Source organism: Apium graveolens, chromosome 3, assembly GCF_009905375.1.
Source record: "Apium graveolens cultivar Ventura chromosome 3, ASM990537v1, whole genome shotgun sequence".
NCBI lineage: Eukaryota > Viridiplantae > Streptophyta > Magnoliopsida > Apiales > Apiaceae > Apium > Apium graveolens.
This window is the reverse complement of record NC_133649.1, coordinates 102,685,071-102,709,052: the sequence shown is the minus strand read 5'-3', so window position 1 is coordinate 102,709,052 and position 23,982 is coordinate 102,685,071. Positions and strand designations below refer to the sequence as shown.

Here is a 23,982-nt window from a genome sequence, read left to right as displayed (position 1 = left end):
TTAAGCTATTATAAGACGTTCTAAGTGGTATAAAATGCCACTTATCAACAGCGGTTAGGCTCTGTGGTTTCTTGTTGATCAACTCTACAATATACCTTTTATTGTGTTTCGGGTCCAGGTACCTTCGGAATATGCTTAGTGCTTCCCCCTCATCTAAGTTTGAGATCTTGTTGATTGTTTCCTGGAAACGCCTCATATAGGCAGACAAAGTTTTGTTATCATACTGGCGTATAATTTCCAGATGGCAGTGTGTAGCTCATCTGCCTTGTTTGCTCGGAACCTCCTGAGGAAGGCCCCTCGAAAGTCTTTCCAGGTGTGGATACTTCGGGAGGGGATCCTGCTAAACAACCTCTGAGCCCCCTTGAGAGTCGATGCGAAGAACCTGGACTTTGTTAAGTCATTGTAGTAGTAAATCTGCGCAATTTGTTCGAAGTAATTCAAGTGTTCTTCTGCATCCCTCAATCCATTAAAAGAATCAAAGTTATAATGCTTGAGGTTTCTCTGTCATGGAATGGCCTCTAAAGAATGGCTGAATGGTGTTAGGGTCTCTCGATCGCCCCTAGGGTCTTGTGCCTGAGAGTGGTCCTGGTCCTGGGTACTTGCGGAAAGTCTCCCAATCATACTCTTTCCTGCTCTTGCATTATCTCAAGTGTACAAACAACAACTAACCAAGATCTGAAGCTAAAAATGTAGATCTAAGGTTGTTTTTTGGATATAGCAAAAAAAATTCAGAACAATACCAAACAAACTTTCTGAGTTTTTCTAACAATATTGTCGAACAAGTATAGAGGGGTCTTAAACATGGAGACAATATGCAAGCTAAAGCAGATCGGGGTTTGAAAATAACCAAAACTATCTATAGCACACAAAAATGTGTCCTAAAATAACGAGCACACACAAACGTGTCTTAGATAAACAACATTCATAGTTAAGAGAGAGTACGGTTGCTTGTGTTCTTACAGGTTAGAGAAATGGACTCTTGTAAGAGTTTGCTGATGAAGGTGAATCTAGGGGCACCGAGACCCAAGGATGGAGTCCCCTCCTTCTAGCGCCAACTGATAACTCCGGTGAGCGGGGCGGCTCCTTTCGACGTCGTGTCTGGATCTTCTCTCGGTGGATGAGGTGTAGCTGTTGTGGGGCGTCTGTAAAACAATACCGGAGGGGGGTTTGAGCCCTGCGGCGCCTCCGGTGTGAGAGTAAGAGCTTGTTTGGGGGAGATGAAGCTAGATATGAAATGAGGGTTGCTGTGTGTGTATACTTGTGTGTAAGAGAGTGTGTGTATAAAATGTGTCTAACCCCTAAACCCTTTCTCTTTGGGATATTTATAGCCCAAAGGTAGGGTTTAGGAGTTGGTACCTTTAGATCAGGGTCGTTCGTTGTTGGAGGCGGATGACGCCTAGTTTAGGCGGATCGCATACATGTGTCTAGGTAAGGATCACCTTTATGACGCACCAAAGGTATGCTGACAAACGTTATGCTTGTCTCGGATGTTAGTTGTTGATAACTATCACCGTCACGTGCCCTTCCTTGGCGGTTTGTGGGGTGTGCCCATGCTTTGGGGGACCCCCCCTTATGTCTTCTATAGTTGGGTTGGATCCTGGATGGGAGGTGATCCTGGGTTGGATCCTGGTCCTAGGTTAGATCCTAGCTGGGAGATGATCCCGGTCCTGGGTTGACCCTGAGCCTGTCTCTCCACTTGACTGCTTCGGGTGAGGGGGGACTTGGTCCTTCAACTGAGCCTGTCTCATCCTAGATCTGGGTTGGGTTCTATTCGGTTGCTTATATCCTATCAGAATCAAATTGAATTCATGTGAAATTAATTATATCGAAACCGAATTAAAGTGAAATTTTATAAATCATCAAGAGTTGGTGTAAAATTAAGTAATTTAGTTATATAAAATAACCAAAATATGGTTTTTAATAAAATAATATTTTCACGAAATAATTTCTTTTATAAAATAGAATATATGGATGAGGATTTAACTTATAATTATATTAGTAAACCTCCATAAATTAATAATGGTTAATTTAATAGAGTCTCTAAAATAATATTTTTCTTTGTTACCGACTTGGGCTAGTTCAAAATTTGGCTATATCAATAAAATAATAAGATAAAAACTTTTTGAATATTTCTATATAAAAATATAGATTCAATGATCATATAAATTAATAATTTATCTAATTACAAAATTCTTTTTATTATAAATATATTAAATATAGAATTTTTGTTATTTATTTTTCTTCAAAATTTAAATTTACTTAAACTTAATCATTAATTTTCCTATTTTATTTAAAAATTCTAAGTGTTGTATTAGGAATATTTCAAAAAGTCACAAAGTTTGATGGGCTTAGTGATTTTTATTTAATATGTTGTATCATATTTAATATAGTTTTATCATTATATTTAAAAATAAAATCATCACATGTATGTCATTTACATTAAATTTGTAACTAATTACATGGAAGTAGATTTAATACATAAACTAGGATAGTTTATTCCACTTCTATTTATAAATTTTAAATTAAATTTTATTTAATATTGAAAACTCTCCATAACTTAATAATTTTTTATTTATCGATAAATTAATAACTCTAAATTAATAAAATTTTCCAATTCCAACTATATTAACTTATAGAGGTTATATTATTGTAATTCCTCAACTATAACAATTCATCCAACTAAATGCTAAGAAATATGCATAATTGAAATATGCATAATTTAGATTTTAAATAACATCAAATATTATTATTGAATATATAATTGAAATATTAATAATAACATTTTTCCAAGATTATATAATTAAAGGGAAATGATAAGTTCCCCAAATTTTTTCCCAAAAATTTCCCCAACTATTGATGTGTCACAAAATCAAAATAGATAACAACATTTCTAATTATATTATGGACCATACATGCATAAATATGCACCTACTAATCAAAACTCGCCACATGTTAACCACATTATTTGATAAAATATTTGGCTTGGGGAACCTAGTACTAACTCATAATTAAGATATGAATTGTAATAATTTATCAAGTGTTGGCCAGATAATATCATTATTTTGCGGAGAATTGCCTTTAATATCATTTTGTGAAAATATGACGCCAAATATTATTACAAAATAGGGTATCATTTGTCGTTTATATAAATATGCTAAAAATGCAAGTGCGTATTTCATTTTCAATTTTTTAACTTTTTTCAAAAAGTCAAAACGCAACTTGAAACCAAGTTTCATAAGCTTAAAACTCACTTTCAAGTTTCGTTTTCCTTTTTTTTTTTAATCTTTTAAAAAAATGTAACTCCAAATTATGTTTCAACAATAATAGAGCTGAGCAAAATCGAACCGAAACCGAAAAATCGAACCGTACAAATTCGGTTTATCTCGGTCGTGATTATTCATAAATTCGGTCTATTCGATCCGAACCGAATAAATCGAAATAAAATTCGGTTTGGTCCAGTTCTTTTAAAAAATATTTTGGTCCAGACCGAATAGACCAAATCATAAATATTATTTTTTATATCATATACATTTTACATATTTCTTAAAAATTAAAATCATAATTTTTAATTTGTAATTGTATTTATACACTTTTAGAATTTTATATACCACCTTAATTATATTTTAGATTTTATAAATTTTGGTTAAAATTTTAATACTATTTTATTTTTTTAAAAAAAAATTCAGTCTGTTTGGTCCAAAATCTGACCGAATCGAATTATTTATGTTCGGTTCGATCCAGTTCGTTCCAAGAAAAAAATGATAATTCTTTGGGTCGGTTCGGTCCGGTTTTGGACCGAACCTACCGGATGCTCAGTCCTAAACATTACTTGCCTAAACGCTACGTATGTTAGCATTTTTGTTATTTTTTTATTAACTTTTTAACCAAAATTCTAGATAATCTTATGTTTCCAAGTTTAAAACTTTATTTTAAGAGGTGTTTGGTTCGTATTTTATTCATATATGTATGTATTTTAATATATACATATTTTATGAGAATTGGTGAATCGTAAAATATTAAACACCGTTAATAGTTATAGTTTTGTTCCTAGGGTTTATGGTCTAAACCCTAGAATAAATTAGGGTTTTTTAATCATAGGTAACCCGCAGCCGCTACCCTTCGGGTGTGCACTGAGTAAACCCTACGGGCTCACGCAATAGGCTGTTAGACTATAGGTTTTAGGGACTAAACCCTAAATCATTGTAATATTTATTTAATTTATTTTCAATACATTTTTAAAACTCAAATGAGGAGTTGTTGAAAGCTAAAAAATATTAAAAAATATTAAATTAGGGTCCACCATTGAATTTAAAAAAAAAATAATTTTTTTAAACCCAAAAAAATGTATGAAAATATAAAGTATTAATTAAAAACGAATGCAAACATATTTTTAAGTTATGTTTTTTCGGTTAAAAACGTAACACCAAACATCAAGTGTTGTTAAGGGTCTCAAAACACAACTTAAAGTAATGTATAAAACTAAAGAAAAAATAAAAAAAACAGAAACAGAAATACCAATCGAAGTTGCTTTTTCAATATATACAAAAACTTGACTTCAAATTTTATTTTCAAGTGACATTGTGGGCCATTTTTTCAGAAAATGACATTGATGGTTATTTGTCTAAAAATAGTAATATTTGGAGCCTTTTTTACTTTCCTATCACTTTGAAATTATATATAGAGATAATATAAACATATATATATATAAATCTAGGGAGATACTTATATGACAACCCAATTTAAAATAAGGACTAAGACCAAATCTCACCTTTTACTTTTTATATCTAAAACAAATCTTCACCACACAATTTAAATATAAATTCATTTTCTTTCATCATCTCTCTCATCTACCTTCATCTCTAATCTACCCGCATCCCCAGCTACCTCCGTCACTGACCACCTCTATCACCACCATCATAATCTGTCACCATTGTTGTTCCCCTCTTCCTTCATTTTTAATACAATGAGTCTCCTCATCCACTTTCCTTCTTCTTTTCAATTGCATCAATTTGACATTTTAACAAATCATTGGAGTTTGCAAATCTAATAGGTAATTTATATGCACATACATGTAGACACATATATCAACCATGATTGAAAAGTGGAAAAGATATCTCCTGCAAAATAGTTTAAATCTTTTCCAATTCCTGATTTGAAGAACAAAAATAAAAGAAAAGTATGTTATAAAGGATATGGTGCCTAAGCCCTTTAATGTAGGGGTTAGTCTTGGGGAAGTCTAGGCTCGAAGTAAGAAGCTAAATGTATCGTATGATCAGAACAAGGTTGTTGCTAATGATAGAATTATCAATTGAAGATATATTTATTCGATTCTGTAGGTTCTCATCAACAGTAGTATCTAACACTTAGTACTTATCTCTTTTTGCTCTGTCTAGACAAGTGTTACTTTTCTTAACTCATACTTGTTTGCAAATACATTTATTTAAATCCATTTCCTTGAGACTAGTATACCTATGTACTAGGATTTGCTTAATAAAATATTTATAAAACAAGTATGATATTACTTTCACAATGCACAGTTTTCTCTATGCGAACTAGTTTAGCTCCTCTGAATATAAGGCTTATTTGTTATAAGTATGCTTCTGATGGATTAAATTGACTTTGCATACTTGAATATCTTATTGGTAAAAATGGAAGTCCGTAAGAGAGCTGTAGACGCCAGTTCCAGGTGTAAACAAGTCTGGTTGTATATCCAGAATTGAGTAGTGGGTCCACATAGTTTGGATGATATTTAGGATAATGTCCGAAGGGGCAGTGGTTAGGTATTGTCATGGGTTGTGAAAGACTGGTCATCTTATGCATACATGCGTCATAAATCCAATGAGTGAAAAGATTCAAGCAATTTATTTAAAGTTATAAAACTACATTTTGTTTAAAAATGAAGATATCGTTTGTTATACTTATTTTCAGAATGAGTTTTGATGTTTTTGATAGACTCTTGCTATGCTGCTTTTAAATCAACTTTAAGGTATCAACTTTACTTGCTTTAAAAGTTTTGAAAATGCATTATACTTTGATTCACCTGTTTTTACAAATTTATATTGCACTTGTTGAGTTTATCTTTGACTCGTCTTTATTTTGTTTCGCCACTAACCTTTTCAGATGGCCCGTGTTGGTCAAACCTGCTGTAAGAGTTGTTGGGTATAATTCTAACTACACAGCAATAATGGGCAGTTATATATAATAACAAGAACAAGACAAATAACCAAATAACCAACTAACGAAACAAAACACGAAGGCAATAACAAACTATAAAGACTGTAATTAACAAAGAAAGTAAAGAAACTTATAATAGAAAAGAAAAAATATAAGAGTTCCCACTAGCACTAGACAACACAAGCATTCCACGTATGCTAGTAGTTGTAAACAACACTGACACAAGATGCTATATAAACTCAATATCTTTCTTTTACAATATTATTGTGGGATAAAATCCCCATTGCCCATTTCAAACAAGCAACTTTGTCTCAATATATTCATATATTTCACTAAGAAAATGCCTTAGATCCAAATATGAAAGTTTAAGTCCTTATGTCAAGGAACAACCTCCAAGTGTTAGCTTTCGGAAATCATATCAAGAACATATATAAAATATGCCTAAAACTTTCCATTTTCAAACAATCCCCTACAAATCCATAATTAAATTGCATGCCAGATTTTATTCATGATATGTTGTTCAGAGTCGGTACCCTTCTGGATTTGAATCCTCCTAAGTCCTCTACTTCGATGGCTACCAGATACAGATGGAATATTTCACCTTTAATCTTTATATGTTGGGTGTATCCACACTCCATAGACGATGACAAGTCAAAAGCTATGGTGCCAATCTACGGTTTTGAGACGTTAATGGTCATGCCTCAATCCTGTTCGTCGAATGTTTCAAGGAATAACCCTTTCCTCTAATTACGACCACACAATTATATTCGCTTAGCTGGGCATCTCCAGATATGTACTGTTATCATCTCGTCAAACGACTTGACCCTATTCAGAGTTCAAATAACTCTTGCTAACTAGCAGTTCAACTACCTCTTAAGGTTTACAGGGGATAGACTCATATATATAAGTATGTAAATGTATATAGTAGAAGTACTACCAATTCATCCTTACAACTTGTTATTACCACATTGAATACACTTCAAGGGATCTCCTCTCAGGTGTATTGGGTTCCGTTGTTGATGAATTATGATGGGTTATTAGTCCCATCCCCAACCTCGACTTAAGGACTACAGCATGCTCAAGCCCCTTAGTCAGCAAATTAGCTACATTATCCTGAGTTCCTATGAACTTTATAGCAATAGTCTTATCAGACACAAAACCCCTTATGGACTTCAGTCTAACTTGGATGTGTCTCTTTGTTTTAGCATTATAATTTACACTTCTGATCTTGTCGATAGTTGTATGACTATCACAATGAACATAAATGGCAGGAAGCGGCTTGCTTACTACATGTAACATTGACATGAGTCCATGTAACCATTCAACCTCCGTCCCCGTGGCATCAAGTGCAAATAACTAAGCCTCAACTATAGACCGAGTAATCAAAGTCTGTCTAGAAGACTTACAAGACACTGCTCCAACCGCAAGGGTAACACATATCCAGTCACTCCATTGGAACCAAATTTCTTAGCTATCCAACTTGCATCACTGTACCCCTCGAGTACCCCCGAAAATCTCTGGTAATGCAAACCAAGGGAAATAGTTCCCTTCAGATATCTAAGAGCTCTATCCAGTGCCTCCCAATGAGTCTTGTTTGGACAACTTGTATATCTAGCTAACTTAGACACATAATAAGAAATATATGGCCTAGTCACATTAGCAAGATACTGCAAACTCCAAATAATCTGAGAATACCTTAACTGAGACACAGGAACTCCTGAATTATTCTTGACTAAGGCAAATTTTGAATCATATAATGTACCAGCGATTCTATAATTTAAATAACCGTACTTCTCAAGTATAGATTTGTCTATATAATGAGACCGTGACAAAGTTATTCCATCAGTTGACCGAGTCAACTTGATCCCAAGAATCACACTACCCTCACCCATATCCTCCATATCAAAGTCCCTCTTCAAGAAACTCTTTGTCTCGTTAATAATCTCAAAATTGGTTCCAAACAACAAGATATCATCTACATACAAGCACACGATCACACAATCATTACCTCTAATCTTATAGTAGACACACTTGTCACTTTCATTAACTAAAAACTCGAAGTCTAAAATAGTTTCATCAAACTTTTTATGCCAGTCTATAGGTGCTTGTTTAAGGCCATAAATGGACTTGACTAGTCTACATACTTTCCTCTTATTACCAGAAGCAACAAATCCCTCAGGATGATCCATATAAATCTCTTCTTCTAGGTCACCATGAAGAAAAGCTGTCTTTACATCCATTTGATGGATGATAAGACTATGTACAGAAGCCAATGCAATAAACATTCTGATTGTTGTCATTCAGGCAACTGGAGAATATGTATCAAAATAATCCATGCCTTCCCTTTGCCTAAAGCTCTTAGTAACTAGCCTAGCCTTGTACTTATCTATTGAGCCATCAGGGTTTAGCTTCCTCTTAAAGATCCATTTACATCCAATAGTAGAACACCCAGGAGGGAGATCAACTAACTCCCATATTCCATTTGCAACAATTGAGTCAATTTCACTCTTTACATCACCTTTCTAATGCCTTGACTGCGAAGAATCTATGGCTTGATGGAAAGTTAAAGGCTCATCCTCGACATTGTAAGTGATAAAGTCACTTCCAAAGTCCTTGACTACCTTTGCACAATTACTCCTTCTAGGTTCCTCTAATTCGTTAGGAGTAGAGCTACTACCAGGATCCACCCCCACATTTGTCATCTTTTCCACATGATCAGGAATATAACTCGATGTGTGAGTGAGATTATCCTCAGAACTACCCAAAGGTATACCAGTCTTTATAGGGAATACTTCCTCAAAGAAAGTTGCATCACGAAACTCAACTATCGTATTCGCAACAATACCATCTATGTCATATTTTAATACTAAAAATCTCATAGCAGTTGTGGTTTCAAGATAGCCCAGAAAGATACAATCAACAGTTTTCGGACCTAGTTTCTTTCTCTTGTGTTCAAGGACATGCACCTTAGCAAGGCACCCCCACACACGAAGATAACTCAAACTTGTCCTACGCTTTTTCCATAATTCATATGGTGTCTTATCCATATGTTTCAGAGGGACTCTATTCAGAATATGGCAAGCCGTATTCAGAGCCTCTCCCCACATGTACTTAGGCAACCCAGAATTAATTAGCATAATATTAAGCATGTCTTTAAAAGTTTTGTTCTTTCGCTCTGCCACTCCATTAGACTCAAGTGTGTATGGTAGAGTAACCTCATGAACTATTCCATTACTTGTGCAAAATTCATTAAACAAGGTACTCATATACTCACCACCTCTATCAGATCTCAAACGTTTAAGTACTTTGCCAGTTTGTGATTCAGCTTCATTTTTATACATAATGAATTTATCTAGTGCTTCATACTTATGTTTAAGCAAATAAACATAACAATATCTACTACAATCATCTATAAAGGTAATGAAATATCTACAGTGATCCTTAATCAACACACCACCAAATTCACATATATCCGAGTGCACTAAATCTAACAAGTCTGAATCCCTAACAATATTATGAAAAGGTTTCCTTGTTTGTTTAGCAGTTACACACACTTGACACTAAGATTTCTTATCAGTGACGTACTTTGGAATCAACTATAAATTCATCATATTCTTGAAAGCACCAAAATTTAAATGACCAAGTCGTGAGTGCCACAAATCAGATGATTCTATACAATTAACAGAAGATGCAACACTATCATTAATAAAACCACCCAAAACGGGTTCACCATTTATTAAAAATAAACCATCAAACAAATAACCCTTGCCAAAGATTATTCCAGTATGAATAATAACTACTTTATTATATCTCAAAGAAAGTTCAAAGCCATTCTTAACTAAACAACTTCCACTTATAATATTTCTTCGAATAGAGGGAACATGATGCACTCTAGTGAGAGATAGAATCCGCTCAGAAGCAAACTTCAGGTCCACGTTTCCTATTCCAAGCACTTGTGCAACACTAGCATTCTCCATCATCATTGTCACGCCATGATTCTGTTGATAAGATACAAATAAGCTAATATCAATATAAAAATGTACATTAGCTCCAGTATCAATCAACCACTCATGTGACATATAAGTGGAAAGTAGTATAGGGTTGTAAGTAACATACCCGTCATCGGTTCCAGAGGCAACAACCTCACCAATGACCATGTTAGCTACTGGCCTACTTGTGGTTCCAAGTCCAAGCACAATATTTGCTTGAGCTACCACTCCAGCTTTCTTACTTGGACAGTCCTTGCTCCAATGACCAACCTGTCCACAAGACCAACATGGTTTGTTCGCCTTTGGTTTCTTAGCCTTGTTCTTGTTAGGTTTAGTGTTAGCCTTCTTAGTGACTACCTTTATTTTCTATCCTACAGTCACTACATTCAGCTTTAAGCTTCCATGTTCCAAAGGAAACACATGTCTCTGTTTGGACTTGTGTTGCTCCTGCACAGAGATGTCCAACATCAAGTTAGTCCATGTGATCTCTCCTTTCTGTCTTTTCAGGGAGAGAGCAAACTCTTCCCAAGTCTTAGGGAGCTTTTCAATCACTGACATCACGCGAAACTTCTCAGGCAAGACCATATCGGACTCACCCAAAGCATGAACCAACATCTCAAACTCATGAACCTGTTTAGTCATGGATTTCCCATCCACCAACATGAAATCAAGAAACCTAACCACATAATACTTCTCAAGACCTTGAGAATCAGTATTATGGGTTTGGTCCAACTTATCTCATAAGACTTTAGCAGTATAGACATCTGATGAATAAACATCGAACAAGGTGTTCTCCCAGGCTGCCAAAATGGCTTCTCTAGCCACCCCATCCTTCTCAGCCCATAAAGCATAAGCCTTAACAGATTCAGCCTTTTCCTGATCCAACACATGAGGATCATACTATACCATTGGCCATAAACCCCTAACCGTTAACCTGATCTTCATCTTTTTCTGCCAACGAGAAAAAGAAACTCCACCACCAAATTTATCAGGCATACCCGATAAATCAATTGGCTGGGGAAAACAGTACGTAGTCCAATCAATGGAAACAGTACCACCAGAACCAGAACTAGTTCCAACAGTTTTAGGAACTTCAGTTTCGTTAACCATCTTGCTAATAATACAATATAACAATAATCTCTTCAAGATTGTTGGGTATAACTCTAACTACACAGCAACAATGCGCAGTTATATATATAATAACAAGAACAAGGCAAATAACCAAATAACCAACTAATGAAAATAAAACACGAAGGCAATAACAAATTATAAAGACTGTAATTGACAAAGTAAGTAAAGAAAACTTATCATTTATCACTTTTCAAATTCTGATAAGAAGAAGAACACAACATCTGAGTCGCCAAATTCTTCAAAAGGACTTGACTATTCTTGAAGAGATTATTGCCCCCACTTAAGCTGTGATGGAATGCAGCAATATCGCTTTCAGGATAAAATAACAACAGATCAATCTGGCCACAGAACCAGCAATGATCAACGACGACTCGCACCTCAGTTTTCCTATAAAAACCTATGCAACTCATATATGTTTGCGAGGTAGGCATCTATCGAGACTTGTGTTATTTATCTCAAGTATACCTTGCAATATATAGGCATCTCAAGTTACTCTTCTTCTATTTTACTCGATATGGTATCTCAAGTAACAAAACAGAAAAAGTGAACAAAATGGGTTTTCCTTATTATTTATATTATATCCTGATTAGTTAATATTAATATTACAAAATATATTCAGAGTATGATTAAAATAATCCATACTCAATATATTTAATATTAATAATTAAATAATCAATATAAATAATTAAACTTATAATAGAAAAGAAAAAATATAAGAGTTCCCACTAGCACTAGTCCACACAATCATTCCACTTATGCTAGTAGTTGAAACAACATTATTAACACAAGATACTATATAAACTCAATATCTTTCTTTTACAATATCATTGTGGGACAAAATCCCCATAACCCATTTTAAACAAGCAATTTTGTCTCAATATATTCATGGATTCCACTAAGAAAATGTCTTAGATCCAAATATGAAAGTTTAAGTGTTCATGTCAAGGAACAACCTCCAAGTGTTAGCTTTCGGAAATCATATTAAGAACATATATAAAATATGCCTCAAACTCTCCATTTTCTAACAAGAGTACATCATGATCCATTTCAGATTCCATGTCCAGACTTGGTAGCTTTTAGGTAGCCTCAGGATGTTGTACTTTAAGTTAAACTTTCCAAGTGATGACGTAGTCTCAAAGTAGAGATGATCCCATAACTTGTGTTGAATTGTATTAAATGGTGTAACGTATTTCATACTTGAACATGCATAGATTTTAGTGTTGGGATTTGTTACTTGACTTTTGGCATTATCAGTATGATACTCCTTTGATTTAAGTTTTGTATTCTATTTAGTGACACCAAACTCTAACCCCAGGTTTGGATCGTCACAACAACTTCCATTATGATCCCCTTTGTTATCCTAATAAAGACTCAATAATTATATCTATAATGTATTTATATTTTACATTTATTTTGTTAAGTTTGTGAAGTTGACATTTACGGGTGCCAATTATTGGAGTGTTTTGTGAAAAAAGAGTGCCAAATTTGATGTGTGAGAGAGAACATTAAAAATAATATTTTTATCACGTGGCAAAGGGTTGCCAACTATTAAAGATGCTCTAAGAGCATCTCCAATAGAAGCAAACCTTTAACTAAATAATCTAGTTGGCATCGTGTATGTGACACTTTTAGAAAATATGTAAAAAATTTAATACTCCTACCTTCTATGCTCTTAACAAAAAATATAGATAACCATTTTTTGCTCGCTATATTTGGTCAACCAAAAATCCCCTGGGTATATTTTACATAATCAAAATTGTAGATAATATCATTGGACTACCTATCAAGACTCTTAGCTAAAATTTTTAAAAATAATGATAGTCAACCAATATAACTAATCATTTCAATTTTTACCGGTAGAGATGTTCTAAAGGGATAATGGTTAGAGATGAAATTTTGGAATAAAACCCCTAAAATTGTCCACATATACACATTATAGGTAAGAGAGACGTCGGAGTTGCTCTAAATAAACTATAAAGTCGAGGGCAATAAAACAAAGGGTTACATTATTTGTTTTGCTTTTCTCCTCTGCTTTCTTTTCGTTTTCGTAACTGAAGATATAATTGTGTAAACCAGGTGGTGGAGGAAGATTTGGGTATTAGAGATCAAACTGAAATGATACGCCAGAGTACTAGTTACTAACTATATCCTTTCAACATCATATGCAGTTGAATCTTTGTATGGGTGATTGTGGTAGAAAACCCTCACAGGGATTTAGTTTAAATAATTAATTATTTAGTTGGGATGATTGTTAGCGCAAATCAAATAGATAATCCAGAGGGTAAGTTAAGTTTTATCGCAGATATTGAAGGCCTTTGAAGTATCCTGATGTCTCAACAAAACTAATAGGTCTCAAACAACTAATACCCTTGATTCATGTTGTAATCGTTAAAAGGACTCGAGTAAAAATAAATTAGTATTGCCAAATAATCCGTCCGGCCGGCTTGCACTTATATTTCGCAACTGACTGTGTTAGAAGGACCAGTCAAAATTTACATGGAGTGTTTGTGTATATATATGTTGTCATTCCCTTTTGATACTAAAACTGCCCTTTTCACCACTGACCTTTCACTTTGATGTTTTCGATGCTTGTGTCATTTACAGAATCAAATCTCAACTCCCCCTTCCATTTACACACACATGTATATACCATATAAAATCTGCCGTTTCTGCAGTAATTTCAGTTAAAAATAACTGAACAACAAGTCTCGCCCTGACAAATTCTCCAAATCGTGAAATTTATGTCTTTTTGTGTTTGTCCACTGAGTTAATATCAGGTGCTATACGAACAAATAGCTAAACAAGTTTAGATTACTGGCAATTATAGATCACTGCTGTCTACTTATTTCTAGTTTCCTACTTACTCCTCCAACTTAGTTGCATGAAATATACAACTCTCATTTCATTAGCCTAACCTATATGCACAATTGAATGTGCTGCTTTTTCACTGAAAGATGTTAGGGGTCCAAATTGTTTCCGAAAGATTTTCAAAGTTCTATGTGTCCCATTGTAATTGAGTGGCAATAATAAGTGAGAAACCCTATTTTTTTTAAATGCGTGCCTCGTAACTTTTTTAACCATAATATGATGTGTATGGACGTCAAATCAAATTCATCATGTGCTATATTATTATTGTTTGATTAAAGTTTGAGTAATATTTTTGGTATACCGGGATAAAAACATAAAAGGACTCTACATTTACATCAAATAAATCAATTAAAACTTATCATTCTAAACCTTTTTTAGTCACCAAATTTAGCACATCTTGTACTATTATTCTCCGAAACTTGAATCTACGAGCACAAGTCAGGAGAAACAGCACATTCCTAAACATTAGGCAACCCCAAGAATTAGGCACACCAACTGTATTAGTAAATAATTGTCTTTTAATGTCAAGACCTAGCTAAGACCAGATGAACTCGTGTCAAGCAACTAAGTATCTTATCGAATAATAATTAAGCCACTTAATCAAAGTAATTTACTAAAAAACTATATTTAATCACTCTATAATTATTTTCCAGGTAGCAAAATCCAAAAAAGAAGCTTGGCTGTTGCTACATCAGACCCCTCAACCTCCCTGTAGCTTATGTAAACTGTTGTCACATAATTGGATGCATTACATTATTTGCCAATATAATTGACTATTATTTTTTCTCAAAATCTAATACCACTAGTGGTTGTTAAGGTGGTTCAATGTTCATTAAACAAGTTAATTAACATAGTTATTAAAATATATGTAATTAACAATATTCAATGTCAGGGGCAATTTGGTCAAATGGCGAGCTTAGGACATCATGTCACTCTCTTAAGCTTCAAAACCTTGATTGGTACAAGTAGCATCGTCTATATATACAACACATCAAATTAGCTAGACTTCAGGATTTACAACTTGATATGCTTAGTCTATATTTGTTGCCTTGAACTTAACTACAATCTACCTTCAATATTGTCTCTTCTTTCAGCTGTTTCTTTTGTTGTTCATTGATATCAAAATTATTAGTATTTGCTAAGTAATAATAATAATAATTATTATTATTATATCGTCGCTAAATAATCTACCTCCATGGCAATGCTTATAGAAGACGATTTAGAGTTTTACTTTCCCGACTACAGCAACACCACGACGACTACCACCGCCACCACGACGAGCGCTAGTGAAGACGAATTATGCAATTGGAATGATTGGTCGCCTTTGATGGAATGGGAGGCACTTTCAAATGGTCATGACCAGGACCTCCATGGGCTCTTCGAGTCCATCATGGATGATGATAGTGCCTCCTTAAGCCATCTCCACTCATCACCAGAGCTCCACCAGTACCCCTCACCTCAACTTGAAGAAAATTCTTCACCAGAACTAGTGATGATCAACCATGATCATGAACAACTTCTAAACAACTCCGAGGATACTAAAGGGTTAAGGCTAGTCCACCTTTTGATGGCAGCTGCAGAGGCGATGACAGGAGTGAACAAGAGCCGTGACTTGGCTCGGGTGATATTGATTCGGCTCAAGGAATTAGTCTCTCCTACACAAGGGACTAATATGGAAAGACTGGCGGCTTATTTTACCCAGGCCCTGCAGGGCTTGCTAGAAGGAGCCGGGAATAAGAATAACAGTGTCTTATTAAACGGACCCTATCATAATCGAGATGAACATCAGGCGACAGACACATTAGCAGCATTTCAGCTGTTACAAGATATGTCGCCTTATGTGAAGTTTGGTCACTTCACAGCTAATCAAGCTATTTTAGAAGCCGTGTCCAATGATAAAAGAGTTCATATAGTGGACTATGATATTATGGAAGGAATTCAATGGGCCTCGTTCATGCAGTCCTTGGTTTCGAGGAAAGATGGTCCCCCGAGCCCTCACCTCCGAATCACAGCCTTGTCGAGAGGTGGTAGCGGCAAGCGGTCTATTACTAGTGTTCAAGAGACTGGAAGACGGTTAGCTGCTTTTGCTGCTTCGATCGGACAGCCTTTCTCGTTTCATCAATCTAAATTGGATGCTGACGAAAGTTTTAAACCGTCTTCTTTAAAATTGGTAAGAGGGGAGGCGCTTATAATCAATTGTATGCTACATTTGCCTCATTTTAGTTATCGATCACCCGACTCTGTCGTTTCATTTTTATCCGGGGCCAAGACACTAAACCCGAGATTGGTAACATTGGTGGAGGAAGAGGAGGAAGTCGGGCCTACTGCGGACGAAGGAGGATTCGTAGGTCGATTCATGGAATCATTACACCGTTATTCGGCCTTGTACGACTCACTTGAGGCCGGATTCCCAATGCAAGGACGTGCTCGAGCATTGGTTGAAAAGGTCTTTTTAGGCCCCCGTATAGCAGGATCATTAAATCGGATATATCGAGAAACGGAAAGATGTTCATTGGTTAATTATTTGTGTTCAATGGGATTCCAAAGAGCTAACATAAGCTTCGCAAATCACTGTCAAGCAAAGTTATTGTTAGGACTCTTCAATGATGGCTATAGAGTTGAGGAATTGGCAAGCAACAAGCTTGTTTTAGGGTGGAAATCTCGACGACTTCTCTCAGCATCCATTTGGACATCCCCTGAACTGGATTCATAAATATATTTTAATAATTATGTATTTACATAATTTGCTTAATTAGTATAGTGTTAGTCCCAGTTTGCTCAGTCTTTTAGTAGTTTGTTTGAGTTGTGGTAAAGCTAGATGTTTGGATTGATTTTGTAAGCCACAATCCTTTCCAGTTGATTCAGAAACTATGTACATATATATATATATTTAGGCCGTTAAATTGATCTTTATCTACCTATAAATAGGCTTTAGAAGTGTACAATACTATACTCCCTCACTCCCTCCCAATTGTTATTGTTTCTGGGGGATTGTCCGACACGCATTTTAAGATAAATAAAAAATATAATTCTATAACTTTTTTTAAAAAATTTCTTTTTCTGAATATAAATAGAATGTTTAAACTTTTATTCAAAAAAATAAAATTTTTAAAAAAAATTATAGAACTATATTTTTTTTATTAATCTTAAAATGCGTGCCGGACACTCTTCCAGAAACGATAACAATTGGGAAGGACGGAGGAAGTAAATATGAATTCGGCATCATTTACAGCGACACGTTGATGGTGAAAACTTGTAAGTTTAGTTTATTTCCATCAAAAACTTGTCATTAAACAGCTTAAGAGCTAATCACCAAAATACGGTACATTATTAAACCCCATTACCTGAACGAGAAAAAAGGGTTGCATGTTTTTTTAGGTGTTCGATAGTTAATAGGATCTATCTCAGGTAAAATTAAGTCATAAAATTCTGTTGACAAACAACTGATGAAAATCATATACAAATATTCTTAATTATTTTTTCACTACCTATCATGTCACATCGACTTTATAAAGATAAACCTATACGATATATTTCCAGTGTTATGAAAATCGGAAATCGGACTAAATCGGTGGAGCTACCGATTTACGATTTAGCGGAAATCGGAGATCTATCGGAATAATAAATCGGAATAAAATCGGATGTATTTTAATATTTTTTAAAATTATATATAGGTTAAATATATTACAGGGTTAGATGGTATAAAATTAATAAGTATAATTGAGCCTTAAAATGCTACATGTACGGTTGGACAATACATGATGTACTATACTACTCAAAAGTAAACTAGTTGTACTCCTTTTCACATAACTCACAAGGTGTACACTTCATTGATATACATGCCTTTTTTATTAAACAATAGTATGAGTTCATTCAAGCATCTTCTTCCTTCTTCCTCCTCCATTACTGAACTTCTTCTTCTTCTTTTTTCTTGACAAACATTAACTTCTTCTCAATTTTTTTCTTCTTTTCATCCAACTCACCAAGAATCTCATTCAATCACTTCATAATCTTCTCCGATTTCATCGAAAGTTGACCTGATTTTCAACGATTTTGACCAATTTACCGGAAAACGTTTTTTCCGGCGACTTTCGGTTACCAGATCGGCAACTGTCCGATTAGCAATTTTTCGGCCGATTTATCGGGTAAATCGCCGATTTTTAGAACCATGTATATTTCAGGTATCACTGTATGTATAAGTGTGACGAACCAAGTTTTAAATAAATAGGAGCAATACGATGCGCCATGAAAGCCCTTCTCGTAATAGTGCAAGTGTTGAGGGGAATTGAACTCTTTGTATAGTACAAAGCAAGTTCACCACCACATGAGAACTCATCTGACTGACAATATCAAATTTTAAAGCTCTCTAAATTTAACTAATTAAATTCTCAATATATATACTTTGGGTCCCTATCCACAGCCATAGTTGGATAGGGACCACTTACAGCCAACAAATCAGGACCGTTAAAGAAAAAACGAATGGCTGGGATCCGCTATTGCCGCTATGTTTCATTGCGGCTTCCGCAATGTTTCATTGCGGCATTATCCACAGACTCCATTTCCCTTTTTGCCCTTTATCTATATTAATTCATTTATTAATACTTTTTTATCTACATAAATATTAATTTAATAAAATATTATTCTTAATATTTCTGATTAAATATTGTATATTAAAAAATACTATAAAATATTTTTATAATAAATTAAATATTATATTTAATATTCAATATTTTAAAAGTATTGAAACATTAAAATGAATTAATATATTTAAATATTTAATAATAAATATTAAAATAATAAATAAAAATATTTTGATATTTAAATATTTTAATTATTCAATATTTTTAATAATAAATGAAAATATTTGAATATTTGAAAATATTAATAATGTTAAATATTAATATCGAATATTAAATAAAAATAAATTTAGGACCGCAATGTTTCATTGCGCCCCGCAATGAAGCATTGCCGCAGTCGTTTTTCTTTACACATAGATACACACAGAAACTAACCTTAAATTAAAAAACACACCACTACTGAGGCGATTATTGGCAATTCTGAGGCGATTCTTGGTGTTTCTGAGGCGATTCTTGGCGATTCTCTCTATTCTTGGCGATTCTCTCTATTCTTGGCCCTTTGAAGCAGCATCACAGGTTTGTGAATCAGAATTGATGTCTTTATATATACAAACATATCATGAATCAGATATCATGAATGTGAAATAATAAAATTGCAGTGTTAATAAAATTATTTTATTTTTAGTTTCGAAAAAATGTAAAAAATATTGTGTAAAAACCCCTCTTTTATAGTCCGCTAGAGTTTTTTTTCCTTAAAATCCCGCTAGAGTTGTAGGAAGTGTGCTTGTATTCTGATTTCAGGTTTCATAATTTGTATGTATGCTTGCTTGTTCTTAGATGTGTTGAATACCTGCCAACTGTTCGATAAAATTCCACAAACAACTTTTGCATAAAACCACATACTTATTTATATTATTGGGGAACTTCCATTGCAAAATTTATATCTATGTGTCAGGCTTCTTCAGCTGTGTAGTTTCAATCTTCATATTTGGAAATTGCTGCAAAAACACAAATATGTGCTCCCGTTTCATACTAGATGTATTATATATTCTTTTCGGGTTGTAGTCTAAACTTTTATGCTGCATATGGAAATAAAAACTTATAAATTTTTTATCGTACTTATGCCAACTTTTCATGAATACTAGTGAATAGTGATTCTATATTTAAAGTAACCGATGGCTTAAATTTTTGTACCCTGCTCACTTCATTATGTATGATCAATGATGTTTATTTTCATTAGTGCAAATAATGTGGTGCAGGAGGAGTTTTATTATTTTAATCTTTTACAGATTTGTGCAACTCTCAATAATTTGTTTTCTTTTTCTTAATTACTGTTTGTTTGGAGTTGTACTGATGTGCTTTTTGGTTTAAAATATTGTAGATACTATGGACATGGAGTGTGGACCTCTTGATCGATCCTTGCTGACTATGCAGGACCGCCATATTAGCAGTCTGATCTGGGAGGGCGGGGACAGGAATACCGTAGATGTTAGACAGCTGACAGCGAGGATGGGTGAGTGGCATATACTTCCAGATCAACAGGCTCTGTTGGATGCATATGGTTTTGGGGCGTTTGGCAACCCCCGGGTGGTTCGGACATCAGACTCATTACGGCCTTGATTGAGAGGTGGAGGCCAGAGACTATCACATTCCATCTGCCGTGTGGGGAGATGACTATTACTTTGGAGGATGTTTATATGATTCTGGGATTACCGGTTACTGGCCGTCCTCTCACCCAGGGCGAGCTTGAGCACCCGAAGGCGTGGTTCATGAAGAACTGGGAGGATCCGTCTATGTCAGAGCAGGAGCACATGGAGTTCTATAAGGATGGGCTGCATTTTAACCAGTTGAGGAACCGGTACGGGGCGAGAGCTGATACTAGAGATATGGATACTGCTCAGATTGAGGTGCAGTGCAGAGTGCATACACGGGCCTATATGTTATTTATTATTGGAGGCGTGCTTTTCCCTACATCTTCGCGGGACGTGGTGCATCCCCGGTATATTCAGCTGCTGATGGAGGAGTCGGAGATTCGTGATTATGCATGGGGTGCAGCTATTTTGGCACACTTGTACAGATCACTGACTTTGTCGGCTGATAGGTCTGTTCGCACCTTTAACGGGTGTAGTCTGCTATTGATGTTGTGGGCTTACGAGAGATTGGCACCCGGGAGGCCGGAGATTGCGCCTCAGCAGGAGATTCGGTGGCCGAGGGGGTGCGCGCGGGCCGAGCCAGTGAAGGTTAGTAGAGTAAACCCCCACCACCATGCACGTAACTACCGGGGTGATTTGGACAGTTTACAGCTACACTGGGTGACATGGCAGCCGTATGCCAGACTTTATGAGAGAGAGGCTGATCCTGATGATGTTGATGCTGCTCATTTCCCGGTGTGCCGTCATATGGCTCTTGGTCGTATCCCGCTGGTGGCATTTGAGATCATTGAGTACCAGTATTCTGATAGGGTACCGAGACAGTTTGGGATGTGCCAGCATATACTGGATGATCCGTTTTACCACGCTGTTCTGAGGTTGGAGAGACAGTCTTCTTTTCAGCGGCCTCACCGTCTTGCTATGCATCAGCAGTATGTTGCCGAGTGGGAGAGTTATGTGGCTACGGGCGGGCTGGAGATTGTTGAGGGCGGGTTTGTATCTCTCGCCGAGTATATGCATTGGTATAGACGGGTAAGTAAGATGAGGATCGCTCGTTGTGTACCCCCTGAGGGCGATATCATACAGCCCCATGACTGGTACCCTCAGCAGATGATGGGTGATGCGGTATGGTATTCTTTACTTGTTTCCAATTACAGTCTTTACCTGTTTTCCTACAACTATTTAGGTTATTTTCCCGTGAATTATCGTTAATTCCCTACAACTACTTGTAAAATGGATTAAAAATGAAAATAAGGACTTATTTAGGTTAATTTCCCGTGAATTATCATTAATTCCCTATAACTACTTGTAAAATGGATTAAAAATGAAAATAAGGACTTATTTAGGTTAATTTCCTGTGAATTATCGCTAATTCCCTATAACTACTTGTAAAATGGATTAAAAATGAAAATAAGGACTTATTTAGGTTAATTTCCTGTGAATTATCGTTAATTCCCTTTAATGAAAATAAGGACTTATTTAGGTTAATTTCCCGTTAATTATCATTAATTCCCTATAACTACTTGTAAAATGGATTAAAAATGAAAATAAGGACTTATTTAGGTTAATTTCCCGTGAATTATCGTTAATTCCCTATAACTACTTGTAAAATGGATTAAAAATGAAAATAAGGACTTATTTAGGTTAATTTACCGTGAATTATCGTTAATTCCCTTTAATGAAAATAAGGACTTTTTTAGGTTAATTTCTCGTGAATTATCGTTAATTCCCTTTAATGAAAATAAGGACTTATTTAGGTTAATTTCCCGTGAATTATCTTTAATTCCCTACAACTACTTGTAAAATGGATTAAAAATGAAAATAAGGACTTATTTAGGTTAATTTCCCGTGAATTATCATTAATTCCCTACAACTACTTGTAAAATGGATTAAAAATTAAAATAAGGACTTATTTAGGTTAATTAATATCCCGTGAATTATCATTAATTCCCTACAACTACTTGTTTATTTATTTGTAGTTAGAGAGTGCTATGAAGATGACATACATGATCCACATGCGCGGCCCTCCTAGCTGGTTCTATGATGTCATTCCCGATTTTCTCGCACATTATGATCAGGTAATGACTGAGTGGAAGGGTCTTGGATACAGTAGGCCCACTTTCATCAGACCGAAAGATATTCAGCAGCATCTTATTGAGCGTCAGCCTCCTGCTGGAGATGCACGTGAGGTAGACATTCATGATACAGCTCCTAGTACCTCGCAACAGACAGCGCCCCTATCTCTCAGAAGCGTCCTTGTGAGGTACTAATAACTATCATTCACGAACTTGTGATCTTTTTTATTTCATCTATTGAATATGTAAATGACATGTGTGTCTTTAATTTACATTAATGGCAGGATGGGACTGGTGGTCCTGAGGAGGATACCGCAGTACTTGTCCCCCCTAAACGTCCACGTGAGGTATAAATTTCTAACGAAAGCTTTCATTTCATGCATCGTAGAACTTCAATTAATATGTCTGTGTCGGCTGTAATTGCAGGAGGTTTAGTCTACTGGTGATGTTCCATCCACCCATGCTCCTACACATGTATCTATTCCCCCTCAGGTACAAATATTTTATAATTATTGTCCTCCTGTGCACTTACATATTTACAGCTTCCTGTGTTGAATAATGTTTATGTATTGGCTTGTAATTGCAGGTTGAGGTTCAGTCTACTAGTGATGTTCCACCCGCCACTGCTCCTACACCTGTATCCATTGCCTCTCAGGTACAAATCTTTGACAAATATTGTCCTCCTATGCACTTACACATTTTTAGCTTCGTGTGTTGAATATGTTTATGTATCGGCTTCTAATTGCAGGTTGAGGTTCAGTCTCCTACTGATGTTCCACCCACCACTGCTCCGACACCTGTATCCATTCCCCCTCAGGTACAAATATTTAACAAATATTGTCATTCTATGCACCTAAAATATTTTAGCTTCGTGTGTTGAATATGTTTATGTATCGGCTTCTAATTGCAGGTTGAGGTTCAGTGTCCTGCTAATGTTCCAGCCACCCCTGCTCCCACAGCTGTATCCATTCCCCCTCAGGTACAAATCTTTAATAAATATTGTCATTCTATGCTCCTAAAATATTTTAGCTTCGTGTGTTGAATATGTTTATGTATCGGCTTCCAATTGCAGGTTGATTATACTACTCCAACACCATTCCACAGATCTATGACATTTCAACCTATTCCACTAAAGGTATTATTTGTTCCCTACTATGTCAACTAAATGGGATTAAAATGGATTAATTCCCTACAACTAGTTATATATGGATTAAACTAAGTGTTAAATGTGTACTTAATTTATGGATTGCAGATGCCTATTACTCCAGAATCTTTAGAGGCCTCTTCCTCCCTTGTCACTCCATATGTACATTTGGGCATGGGCGAGTCTTCTGTTCCTAGTGAGCTACGGGACATGTTTGATGTAATAACTCTTAACTCTTTTTTAAAGTAAATGGCCTTAGATTAACTAGTTCCAAATGTACTAATTATGTTTTTGTTTATTTTGTAGATGGACTCAATTGAAGATTTGGCGGAGGATGTGGCGAAACGAGGTGGTCCTGAGCGGCGTGGTGATATG

The 23,982-nt window shown here is 35.3% G+C and overlaps 1 protein-coding gene and 1 long non-coding RNA gene across 2 annotated transcripts; both read left to right on the top strand.

Moving 5' to 3' along the window:
• The first annotated feature begins 15,234 nt into the window (after positions 1-15,234).
• On the top strand, positions 15,235-17,067 carry LOC141710838 (protein NODULATION SIGNALING PATHWAY 2). The gene has a single exon (XM_074513355.1). It carries the CDS (start codon positions 15,358-15,360, stop codon positions 16,873-16,875), a length of 1,518 nt encoding a protein of 505 aa, XP_074369456.1. The 5' UTR covers positions 15,235-15,357; the 3' UTR covers positions 16,876-17,067.
• Positions 17,068-23,538: 6,471 nt separating this feature from the next.
• LOC141711288 (uncharacterized) lies at positions 23,539-23,982 on the top strand. The gene is made up of 3 exons (XR_012571292.1): positions 23,539-23,598; positions 23,716-23,826; positions 23,914-23,982. It is a non-coding gene; the product is annotated as an uncharacterized LOC141711288 (long non-coding RNA).

Bases quoted from the DNA above. Each gene is read 5' to 3' on its own strand.
- LOC141710838 (XM_074513355.1), top strand. From the start codon at position 15,358: ATGGCAATGCTTATAGAAGACGATTTAGAGTTTTACTTTCCCGACTAC.